Below are 12,858 nucleotides of genomic sequence, written 5' to 3'. Positions count from 1 at the left end.
ACATCATTTTTTAGAAAAAATGTCTAATCCTGGAGCATAGGACTGGACAAAATAATCCCTTTAAACTGGTGCATTCGATAAACTAAAACAAGATATTTTGTTTCAAAACAATAAAGCAAAGTGATTTACAGAAAACATACAAAAAATGCCAAAAACAATATGTGTCCATATGACCTAGTAAAATAGACTAGATGTTTCATTTAAGATTAAACCAGTGCAAGCTTAGATATTTTCTTTTCATATATTGACTGTTATTGCACCACTTACAGTACATTGCACCACAGTTGCAGTCTGTGAAACAGAACACATTTAGTCGTAAATATTTTTCCTTCCGGTCCACAAATAGTATTACACACTCTTGCAGTCAAGAAAGCAAGGCAACACTGACAGGTTACATGGTTATTTAAAACAGCCCAGAATTGAAAAGTTCCAACAAGCTGTGTTTTATTACTGAAGCAGAACACTGCTAGTCATAAGAAGAAACCAGCGACATGAAATACCATGTGATGAAGCACCACCTGTCTTTGCAATCCGACGCACAATGCAATACATTTTATATGCCCCCTCTTAGTTTGCACATTTAGGTTAGAGTATCAAAGCATAAGTCACAGTCTTCTTTCACGAAGGTTTTATGGAAATTAGTTTCATGGAACCTAATCCTTTCAAATAAGATTTATTCATTACACAGGTTTAACACCTGCAGCAACACTGCAGGCCAAAGTAAATTCATTTATTTTGTTCAGTAGGGAATAACGCTTAGTGAGATATATTGAGCACCCTATCTCATTAAGTGTGCTTTGCAGCTAAAGCTCAGGTCTTCAGAGAAACAACCTTCAGATCATCCAGTGTAGAGACTCCAACAAGAGAGACAAGTTCTGATCACAATTCGATGGCTGCATTAGGAGGCCAAAGCCATTTTTACTATTCCAAAGCACACTGTGTTTTCTATTCTTTGTGTATTATATTTTCATATCCTGTCTTTAATGCTTCTCGGCACTATTATATTTCCAAGAAAGTTGGCTTGAAAATAATTACATATGACAAAGTCAGAACATTTAAAACTCAGTGGAAGTTAATAAGACTACAGCACTCTCATAAACAACTCAAAAAATAGTTTCGAAATCTCTCATCCTAGCAAGTATTATTCTTTATTTTGCAAATAAACTACTGAAAATAATACTGTATACCCTATTGTGGAGATGTTCTAATTGGAAATATGGAATCAAAGACATTAAGAATGAGAGCAAGGTCAACAATAAGCTTTTTTATCGGCCTACCTCCCATAATGTTAGCCTGTTGCCTTTCTCATCCATTATTAATCTTCAAACTGGCCTGAATATGACAATTCTCCTAGATGCAACCTCAGCTCTTAACTGGAGCTGTCAAAGAACAGGTCATCACTCAGTAGTGACACTGGTAGCTGCTGTCTGTTTCTCCTGGTTAAATACAGTATGTGCTGTGCTGCATATTTATCAAACCCCTCAAAAAGAGTGCCTGTCACTAGGTACAACATGGAAGCCCAATGAATTTTTCACTGTGATCAAATGACTTTAAATTTCAAATTGATTTCTCTTTTTCACTCATCTCTGTCACTCTGCTAACATGTAGAGTAAAATAAAGGAAATGAATTGATATAGCAACTGCTGGAGGTTCCTGAAGGACAATACTGTGCACAGCAAATTAAAAGGGAAGGCTTCAATGTGTCCTTTATAATATCTACTTTAAAAAAAAAATGTTTTTGAAAGCAGTGACCTATTGCAGTGACTGCTTCTATAATAATAACACCTTACATTTCTAGTGTAACAATAGTGTTATCCACACATGATAACATACACTAATACAAAAAAGATCCATACAACTGACAATGTTAACAGTTAACAGAATAAACACGCATAAAAATTAAAATACGATATTTAAACTGTATGGGAACATTTCTTTTACAGTAAAGGAAATTGGCAAACATCCTTTAACACAAGAAGCATGAGGACAAAATCCTTATCTTATATAACTCAGAATGCAGTAACAATAGTTATTGGAACCCACTTGTTTCATTATACTGTTTTTTAGTAATATGAGATATAAAATTGTACTTCCAGATACTCACTGTTATCTGTTAGATAATCTGCACAAAACTATTTTACTGCCCACGCCTAGAATTCAAACAATGAGCTCATAGGTTTTTAAGGTAGGGCAAAAGCCAAGTGTATATAAAATAATACATATAAAATTGTTCAGAAAGCTACAGAGTTCAAAGCCCTGTATTATACAACCATACATGAGTATGATCTGTCTATACCAAAAAGTGCATCTGAGAAAAAGTGGATGAAATTTACATTTTAAATAAAACAACTGCTAGTCAGTTTACTTTTTCTTTTCCTCTTGCAAAATGTTATCCAAAGGAAAAATCATAAAAAAGTAATCAGGAAAGAAAATGTGTTTCTAAAGAAACATGCAGAGAGTCTTATTTCACAGAATAAACTTTGCAAAACCTGTTTTTATGTACAGTAGATAAAAATACACAGTAACAATTTTTCTGCATTTTTTTTACCTAAACCAAAATACTTTAAGACAAATAAAATAAACATAATGTACCCAGGATTTAGAAAAACAAGGAAAGCTACTAAGGATTACTTCTGATGAATGTTGCAATACTTTAGAATCTTATCTTGTTTGACTTGACTCAACTGGCTTTACTACAATGCAAACTACGCAAACTACCGCCACTGTACCTTAACCTTTAAACAACAACACACACTGCATTCAAAACAACCCTTATCAAACAATAGGTTCAAATTCATTTCACATGATTAACAATAACACCACAATGAGTTTCAGCAAATAAAAAAGCTGCATTTGAAGTGCATTTATTTTTCAATCTGGGCACTCCAAATGTCTGTTCAAGTGCTCTCTCTAACAGTTTGTGGTAAAATATGTCCTTGTCACACCTGACACTTATTTACTGGAGTGCTCTTCCGAAGCTCAGCAGATGCTTTCGAATAAAACTTCATTGCAATGGCACTCGAAAACATTCGCTGTGACTGTCCTGTTTTTGTGAACGGGAAAGTGTAATGAATGAAACACTTTTTCAAAAGTTGATGTTTAAGTAGCAATTTTCAATACTCTTCATCAATGTTTTAACCTGTGCTTTAAACAGGAAAAGGGGAGCTACAGTATAGAGCATTCTGACATTACCTGTAAGGTCTGTAGCCTAGAAATGCCCAAAGAAAGTATATAAGTCAGTCAGAAATTTCAAATGGGTTCCTTTATTATTGTTCTTTTATTGGGTAATATAACAGTAAATCAGGTCTACCATCAATTTAATTAATTTATGCAGTCCTACTTTACTTGCTCTGAATACATTACCACACTAAGCACAGAACAGGTCAACTGAGAAGGTTGGGAAAAGGACAGCATTGGCATAAATCACAACAGCAAGATGAGCTTATTAAACACAGCACAGCTTGTCAAACAAATATTATCTGTCAATTATTTCCCTGCTAAAGCTGTCCTAGTTGGAAACAAAAGGCACTAAACTGTGGGTTTTGTTAAGCTATAGCTCATCACACAAATTCCCAGATGGCTCATTCCCAGATGGTGAAGCAGCCCAGGTTTGTAATTCCTCAGTTGGGAAGTATGTGTTAGTGTGGTCGTAAAGGGGGTTAATGAAATACCATGCATTGTCAAAGGCTGCCCTTGGTCTCTATACCCATCTGCAGCACACAAATCACAAGCTGAGGTCATTGCCTCCTAACGACTTGAAACAACTGTCCACAAACTCGTCTGTCACCTCTTCCAGGGCTGCTGGCCACCACTTTGGGCTCTGATCCTTGTCGATGAGCACTGTGGGTACAAAAGCACTCTGTCAGGTATTTGTCTTACAAGCGATGTTACTGTATTACTACATTTCTCATTATTTAGCTGCCTTCTTTATGTAAGTGTGTCTCAGCCCGTGCCTTAAACTGCCCTGTCAATACTGCTGGGAAAAACAAAGATGCAATGTCACAATGTTATTAAGGGGTGTACTGTTAGAATATTCTGTGCTCAAGCTACCAAAAGGTACATTGAAAATCAAAGGTCTGCAGAGTGTAAATTAAAGGCATACTGAATGAATGACCTCTCTAAGTAAATAGGATCTTTTGTTCTAGTTAGTTCACATCCTGCATTGAAATATGTCAATTAAGGAAAAAATCCTCATATATAATCCTAATAAAATATAATAATATACAGTAGCCTCAATATAGATTTTTCCACAGATAGTTATTGGAGCAACAATGAAAAGAGAACTTAAGTGCTTGCTCACACAACTAGAATATGGAAAAAATATTTTCAGCAGTGAAATGAGATACAGTATATGTACAGAACATGTAAAACGTACATAAGAAGACAGCAAATGCTCACATAATACTGCTCCTGCCATATTTAAAAAGCAAAATAAAAACAACTTGAAAAATCCAAACAAATGTTTGAAAAACTAGCCATTTAATTCAGATGTAAGCAAAATCAAAACAAAGCAAAACAACTGTCACATGCTTTACATCACTTGTCAAAAACACTAATTTGAAAGTACTGCAAAAAAGCTGTTCTTATTTTAAGATGGAAATAAAGGATATATATTTATTAAAAAAAAACATATACAGATACTCCTTTTTAAGCCATGCTCACATTTAGCACAGCTGTAGGCATGCGCAATGGCGTGTTACAAAAACGTTTAGCACTGTTTCACAAAGACCAGCATGCAGGTGAAATACAGATGTCTGAAGTGGGTGACACAAAAATGGAAACTTACCAGCTCTTACTCCTTCATAGAAATCCTGAACCCTCTACAAAGAAAGCAAGAAGACAAACCAATCACAAATTCGTAGCACAGTAGTCATACTGGGTTTCTCCTGGAAGCATTAATTATTAAATAGGATTTGCAGGTGTAATGTGAAGGGACAATCAGAAAAAAAGAGTTACTGTATGTTTATGGAAAACAAACCTAGGAATGGGAACTGAGAAAACTGCAAACAAAAATAAAGCCAGGGGTTTTTCTTCACAGCCTTATTAAATATAATAACCATAGAAATGTTAAGAGCACACAATAGAAAAACAGATAGGTGAAAGGAAATGCAAGTCAAATATCCCGAATGGTCCTTGGTTTGTGCTACAGTACCTACCATGCAAGCCTGGCTGAGTCTGTATTCCATCACAAGCACATCCTGTAGGCTCATTGAGGCTCCAGCCTGAAGCTGTCTGAATGTAATCTTTAGAGATGTAGGAGACATCTTTGAAAGGGTCTGTATGAAAAGAAAGGACAGGAAGCAAGTTTGAAAGACATTGCTTGAAAGGAAGCAGGACTGGACTCATCACAGGCATTCAGCACCTAAAAGGTAGGAAGATCAATATGTGATATTTACTGAGACAAGGATGTTTCCACATCCTATTAACTGTCAATTATATCAAATGCATCGTGGGTCTTATTTAGTTGCAGTGAGAATCTGCCTCTGACTAGGGTAGGGGTGTCCTGGCCAAATTTCACATTGGCCCTTACCAATCATGGCCTCCTAATAATCCCCTTCTATGAATTAACTTCATCATAATGGTGTGTGGTGAGTGTACTGGTACACTATGGATGCCATGCCATCATCCAGGTGGATGCTGCACATTGGTGCCTTGAGTCGAGTGTCCAGACAAATGCTATATAATTGCAAGGAATTATTAATATTATTGATTCCCAGTTTGTCACTGGGATTTGTTATACAATAACCTAACAGAGCTTTGCCTGGTATAAACCTGTAGAATTTTAGCACACAATAAATTAATATAGTAAATTATGGGTTAATGGTTAGAGGTTTTGGTTTTGAGAACCTCTCTGATTGCTTATTACAGCATTCAGGTTAATACCAAAAATACCAGACATGAACACAAAATTCAGTTATAAGGGTTGTATTATTGAATGATCACATTTTGGTAGGGAAAAGACACATAAAACATGATGAAAACTCCTCACAGACCCTGACACCTGAGGTTAATATCAAACCCAGGACCCTGAAACTGTCAGACAACAGAACTAACCGTACCTTAGTGCTGTTCTGAGAATGATTAAGCTAATAAATATTAATGTATTCATCGGATTTAATTAAAATTTCTACATAGATTTATTTTCTTGATATTTACTTTATAATATGACCTTAGATACATATGGATATGTATGATATTTAGTTACAGGTATCCAAGGAAGTGACATCACAGAACACCCATTGTCATTGTCACTGGTGATGTCACTGTGGAACACTTGAAGAAGACTGACAAGCAAATATTTTTCTCAGTCTGAATAAAGAGCCATCATGGGAACATCTTTATGCTGTTTACAGTGTAGCCCTTGCAATTTGACGTGAGCTAATACACAAACAGCTTTGATACACAAACAAAAAAGAAGGCTTCTCCACTGCATGGCACTGCGGTAGAGTCGAAAGATCAGAGAGGAGACAAAGAAAAATTGGGGAAAGGAGAAGAAGGAAGAGAACGAGGTTCAGGATAGGAATGGAGGTCCGCAAGAAACAAAGAAAAGCTCTGAAGTGGAACAATAACAGGAGAGCTGCTGACTGTGTAGCTAGAAGAGCTGGTGTTGAGAGTGAGCTATCACAAGCAAAACCCAGGGGCAAATGCAAGTCTTCTATTCAAAGCCTAGCCAGGGTGAGTCTCTGTGAAGCCTCTGAAATGAGGGCTACCTGGATGGTTTTGGATTATAAAACCACAATCCACAACCAGGAGAAAGGAAAATAATGATCAAAATCATCAAACAGACGACAAGCAGAAAGAAGAGAGACAGAATTTGAGTGTGGCAGAACAGGAGAACAGAGCCTGCACAGCATCTCACCAGGAGATGGTGGACAGTCCTGAATCTCCAAAGGAACCTCAGTCAGAGGACAAAATCATCCCCTCTGAGATCCCACTAAGCACAGAAGAGGAAAAGAGAAATGAAAGTGAAGACAAAACTGAGGAAGAAAAGCAAAACAATGATGTGGACCATAGTAAAGACGCTCATTACAACACCACAGAGGAGGAAAATAGGAAGATACAGGGGGATGAAGAAGAGAGTTCCACTGAAACAAAACATATGAAAATTGAAGAAGCCAAGCAGGTAAAAGGCGGAAGACAAAAAAAAAGATCAAATGTGAACATCAAAAACATGATGAAAATGCAGAATTTGAAAGTGAGGGCGGAAAGGAAACAACAGAGATGGAGTTAAGAGAAGAAAGTTCTATTTCTGAAAAGATTAACGATGAAGAGGGCGAGAGCAGAACGACAGAGAAAGAGCAGGAACCGATGAAACAGAGAACTGAGCCTCTAGCGTTGCCACAGATCCAGAGGGACAGAACAACGTGCCTCACAGGAGCCTCAACAACCCCTGCTCCTACCACACTGCCCCTCCAACAGCAGGAAACACAGACCAGCGAGCCAACTGGGAATAACAACTTCCCTTCCAGCTCACTGGGACAGGAAGAATTAAAGAGAGAAGAGACAGAGAACAGAGACAATAGTGAAAATAATGAGGTGATTAACAAAGGAGAAGGACAGAAGGAGTACCAAGACACAGAAATTAAGGAAGGACAACATCCACAGTTTGAGAAACAAGAGAATACAGAAGAGATTCAGGAAAACAAGCAGAGTTCTGTATCGCCCAAACCCATAAAGCAGCAGGAAAAGTCTCCAGTCAAGGTGGCACTCAGCCTTCCTTTGGTCACAGAGCCCAGCTTTGGATGGAAAAGCCTGATCTGCAGCAGAAGGCGAAGGACAGACTGTTCAGATATGTGTCTTTAACTTTTACCTACACAGGGCAGAGAGACAGCAGGGGACAACAGGACAGAGGACACTGACATGAGAACACTGGCAGTGCAAGAACAAAATAAAGAATGCTGGAGAAAAAGCAGAGACATTCAAAAAACAACAGCAGTCAAGGCAACAAAAGCCAAAAGAAAAATGTTAAAGACAATGAATGTAACATTGAGAATAATAGTGCTGGAGAAGGGGATAGATCTATAAGCAGAGAGTATGGTGATGAGAAAAAAACAGCTCTGAGTGGAACCGCCAGTGAAAGACAGACACCAAGTCCCACTGAAGACTCTATAGTCTAGCTGCCACCTTTCCTCTCAATGTTCCAACAAAGCTTGGACTCCCAGGCCCTCCTTCAGCAGCAAGAACAGGAGGGGGAGATGAATACAACCCCCAGCATGCCCTTCACCCCTGTGGCAAAGAATGATTTAAAGAAATAACAGAAATAACAGACAGAAAAGAAACACAACAGCAAAAGGCAAGCTAAGCTCGATGACAATGAAACAAACCATGATAATCAGTGCACAGAAAAAAAAAGGCAGTAGAAAAGACAGCAGAGACAAAATTGATTGAGGATCCTGTCAGTGTTGTCACTAGGGACATGTGAGAATAACTGGTCAGGACCCTATGCGGTGCTGAGGGAGTAGGTTGAATGAGTTAGGCGTCCAAATCCCAGGAGCGAAAGGCAGAATACGAGGTCGAGGTAGGAAGGCTTGGTTGGGTTTCTGGAGTGTCAGGTCGAGAGTATCCAAATCCAAAAGACACTAGACAGAGACGAAGCCGAAGCCAGAGATTGAACAGGGTCGGGTATCCAGAAGTCAGGTCAGAAAGGTACGTGCACAAGAGAAAGTCAAAAGTCGATTTCAACAGTGAGCTGGGACTGAGAGGAATGAGAGGGTATAAATAGGAAAAGGCGTGAGAAGTGATAATAGAATAACTAGTGTGCAGGTGTTGACGGCGAGAGGTGCACGCGAGAATACGGTTCGTGACAGATCCCATGTCCATTCAGAGTAACAAGGACAGGTCAAACTCCCAAGACAATGCCAAGCAAAGCCCCTCTGATTCTACAGAGCTCCACAAACGACAGAAGAGAAGGAGGCTCCGAGGTAGAAAGAAAAAGAAAGAACTGGCAGCAGAGAAGCCTGTCCCTCTATCGTCAGTAAGAATTCCTTTAAATGGGGAAGGTGAAGATGGAATAAATGTAGGCAGGAGAAGCCCCTCACTTCCTCCAGAGCCGCTCAAAACAAGAAGGAGAAGGAGACTCCGAGGCAAAAAGAAAAAGATTTGATGGCAGCCTCTCCTTCAGAAATAATGCTCAGTAATGTAACAGGGCAGGACTCGGCAAAGCACCTAGATAGGAGAGAAATGCAGCAGATGTCTGCTGAAGAGAGTGAGCGAAAAAGAACAACACAGGAGAAGATAATGGCAGGGACAGAACACGAAAGGGCAGGTATACTTGAGCCCAAGTGCCTGCGGGAAACGAGCTGTAACACTGAGGTCGAGCAAAAACAATCTACCTCACACAATCTTCCAAAATGTGCCTTAAGAAGTGGTGGGGATACAGAGTCCATTTTGACTTCTCACTCAGAAAGCCACCCAAACACACCACCTCATAACGGCCACTCAAGGAAGAGATGCACACATACATTGAGCAAAAAGGAGTCCATTGTGATTGCAGAGCAGAAGGATGATGGTCAGCAACAATGTTCAACTCAAATTAAAAACCCACTAGAGGAGGAAAGTCTAGACAAAGAGTGGTGCCTATCTGGGTCAATTCCCACATTAGTTTTTTGGAACAGTCAGGTGAAGGACAGAGATTGGGAGAAGTGGTCTTTCTGTCTTACGCAGGTCACAGTCTGCTCCTCTGTACAGTCTCCTCCCAACAACAACAGCGACAAACATATAAAAACACAGAAGCATAGATCGAGAGCAGATCGCCAACAGGCCAATTCAGGGCTGTGGAAGAATTTGGCCCTAGGAGAGGAAAAGCACAGCTTCATCACAATGTATCCAGGCAAACAGGAAATAAAAATTGACACTCAAGAGAAAAAACTTCAGAAAGAAGGCAAGACTAGTCAAGGCTTTGAACAGAAAATAGAAGAATCTTGTACGACTTTTTCAGAGGTAGTGAGAAAACTACCAGGGCTGATGCGATAAAGTACTCCATTAGGCCTCAGAAGTGAAACCCTGGTCAACAGGCTTTGACTAAGCTGGACAACACATACTGTAACTAAAATTCTAAAAGTAGCTATTTAACTCATTTCATATCATAATAAAATCAGAATTTTATTTTAAATTAATTATGTCCTCAAATTATTATATTAATTATTATATTATTATAAACAAGAATAATATCCTAATAGAAATATATTTAGATTAATCATAAATGAATTCTGAGATAATAGTTATAAGGTATGACAGTAAAATTAACCGCTAACTACTGTACCATATAGACCGCAGGGGCATTATGGGCACTTTTTTGCAAGCTTTTTTGCATCAGCCATGAATTGTTTTAAGATTCCACCTACAACTGTAGTGCAGGAGGGAGAATGAGAAGATGCTGCCATACTCCTCCACGGTCCCAACATCCATTCATACTGTAACACACCACCCTGCCTTGGCGAGTTTATTCTGACTGGAAGAGTGGTATCACTATAAGACTGCAGACAACCAAGAAGCCACTGTTTAGTTGGATCCAAAGGAGACCTATGCACATCCTTCTCTCTGTGAGAATCCCTCTCAGTGTCAACTAGTGACAAGAACCAGGTCTGAACTGCTGATACCACAGCCATTGGCCTCAAATGCACTTTGTGCAAACACCTTTGCTGGTTCAGTCAATTAGAAGCCATGGATGTTTTTTAAGTATAAGTGCTGTATCTATACCTACTGCAAATATATAAATGTAGTGAAATTAAAATCCAGGCAGTTAATTGGTAATTTAACGCTTAAATCTTAAAACTCTTAGTAATTTCTGCTCCATTGCTAAAGACTCCATCAAAGCATGAATTGATATACTGTAGAAGTCAATGTCATTGTGACAGGGTCATGTTTTGAACAAGTTTGCAAAGCAGAAATAAACTCCAAAGCAATTTTTAAATAGTTCACTTTAGCTTTGTATTTTGCATACAGATATAAAAGCGGTATTAAATAGTCACTGATGCAGCTTCATATCAGTTTCTTCCATTTGATTCTAATTCCTTCATTCATGGAATTAGTTACTATAATACATTTTTGAGGGCTTTTTTCAATTTAGGATTACCCAGAAATATCCCCAAAATACCATGTGTATATAACTGTATTACTCTAATGTAATACAGAAAAAAAAAACTTTTTTTACAAAGAAAAAGAGAACTTCTACAGAAAAGCGAAGCTGTAGAAGTATAGCACAAGACTGGCAGACCCTTTAACCCCTTCAGACTAATGAAAGGCAGTTCCTCTCAATACAAACAGGGTCTATTATACTGTAGGTTATAAACACAGGCTGTCAGACATTCCTTTATAAAATAGTTAAATGTGGATTCTAGGCCTCATTCAATTATTTATTAACATTTCAAACACCTTTGTGTCATTCTTATCACATTCTTATCATACAAAAATACTGTACACTTTATCACATTAACAGTCAGTGAGTGCAGTTACACGCGAAAAGAAGGAAATTTGCCATGACCCCTTAACAAGATTAAGTAGCTTTTTAAGACTGCTTGGATGGAGAGTGGAAATTCTAAATTTTCTGTACAAAAAACACTGCTTTCTGAAAATTGATTCTAACATTTTAAACCTTGTAGAGTGATTTTTGTAGAGCATCAGTAAATACTAAATGTGAGGTTTCTAGATCCAGCACACAGACATGTTCAGCTCTATTCCAAACATTGCTTGTAATTTGTGTAATTTCTGCCACTTCTCTGAAAACTTGAGATGCATTTCATGCTCTATTTTGTGTTTTATTACAAAAATCAATAAAAGAACTAGAAATTTCATATATCTGTGTACAAGGATCCATATAGCTAGTAATGTAGAAATACAGTACATAATCTACTACAACTGTTGTAGCAATTGGAGCTGTAGCAAGAACCATAGCTGTTAACACATGTGTTGGATAGAATCAGTTCTAGTTAAATGGCTTTTAGAAACTGCAGTGCCATATACAAGATAGAGTGGATGTTGCACATTGGTGGTGGTGGTGGAGAGTCCCCATTACTTTAAAAGCATTTTAAGTTGAATGTCCAGGAAAAAGTGCTATATAAGTGTAAGGAATTAATTAAGTAAAGTTACACTCAAGGGTGACAGGACTGAATGCATTCACTGGGGAATCAGAAAAAGAGATGCCAATGTGTGTTCAGTACAGTATAGTGACAGACATTGACAAACATCTGAATGTCTGGCTGGGCATATACAGTAGCTAGAAATATGACATGACTGACTTGGGAAAGTATTTTCTAGTCAGTCATTTTCATTTCATCTTGTTTCTTCTGATGCTGATGTTTGATAAAGTAATAACTGCCTTTCATTTAGTGAGACAGAAATGTGAATGTGCCAGACACTGACGAGAAATGGTTTATAAATGGCAATTAAATTTTCACACACCCCTGCCATTTAGTAGCGTCTGCACATCTACAAAACAATCAAAGGTGTGGGCTGCCAGTATCTATATGGCCATTTAATAACACATTAATCATTCACCAAAGACATGAAATATACAAATTCATTTGATTTAAGAAAATGGATAATCTCATTCCCAACTAAAACTTTATATTAAGGCAGCCACGAAGTGTTTCCTCCTTTTCGAACCGTATAATCAGATTCCCAAGCAAAGGCTTTATTTTAAAATGTCTCATTGAGCAATTGCTTACAATTTCAACATTTATACCAACAGATCAGTTGTCTGGGACACCAGAATGAAGGTGATATTTCAGCTGTGTATCTCTAACTGCACATCTCTTTAGCCAGCTATAAGATTTGTCACAGTTAAAAGCTGAAAGTATCTGTATTTTCTGAGTATCTGAGTATTATATTCTGTGCAAGATGCACCACCATATTAATTAA

General features: G+C 38.0%; 1 protein-coding gene across 1 annotated transcript in view; it reads right to left on the bottom strand.

Moving 5' to 3' along the window:
- Nucleotides 1-3,243: 3,243 nt before the first annotated feature.
- Nucleotides 3,244-12,858, bottom strand: part of hibch (3-hydroxyisobutyryl-CoA hydrolase) — a 61,654-nt gene continuing 52,039 nt past the window's right edge. Inside the window, exons 12-14 of the mRNA XM_088930441.1 lie at nucleotides 5,157-5,276; nucleotides 4,787-4,820; nucleotides 3,244-3,840 (exon numbers count right to left, since the gene is read on the bottom strand). Coding sequence (XP_088786567.1) covers nucleotides 3,725-3,840; nucleotides 4,787-4,820; nucleotides 5,157-5,276 — 270 coding nt within the window. The 3' untranslated portion in view covers nucleotides 3,244-3,724. The remainder of the gene's footprint in view (nucleotides 3,841-4,786; nucleotides 4,821-5,156; nucleotides 5,277-12,858) is intronic.

Source organism: Atractosteus spatula, chromosome 13 (assembly GCF_055471065.1).
Source record: "Atractosteus spatula isolate fAtrSpa1 chromosome 13, fAtrSpa1.hap1, whole genome shotgun sequence".
Classification (NCBI taxonomy): Eukaryota; Metazoa; Chordata; class Actinopteri; order Semionotiformes; family Lepisosteidae; genus Atractosteus; species Atractosteus spatula.
Note: the sequence above shows the minus strand (reverse complement) of the source record. Positions and strands in the feature narration are given on the sequence as shown.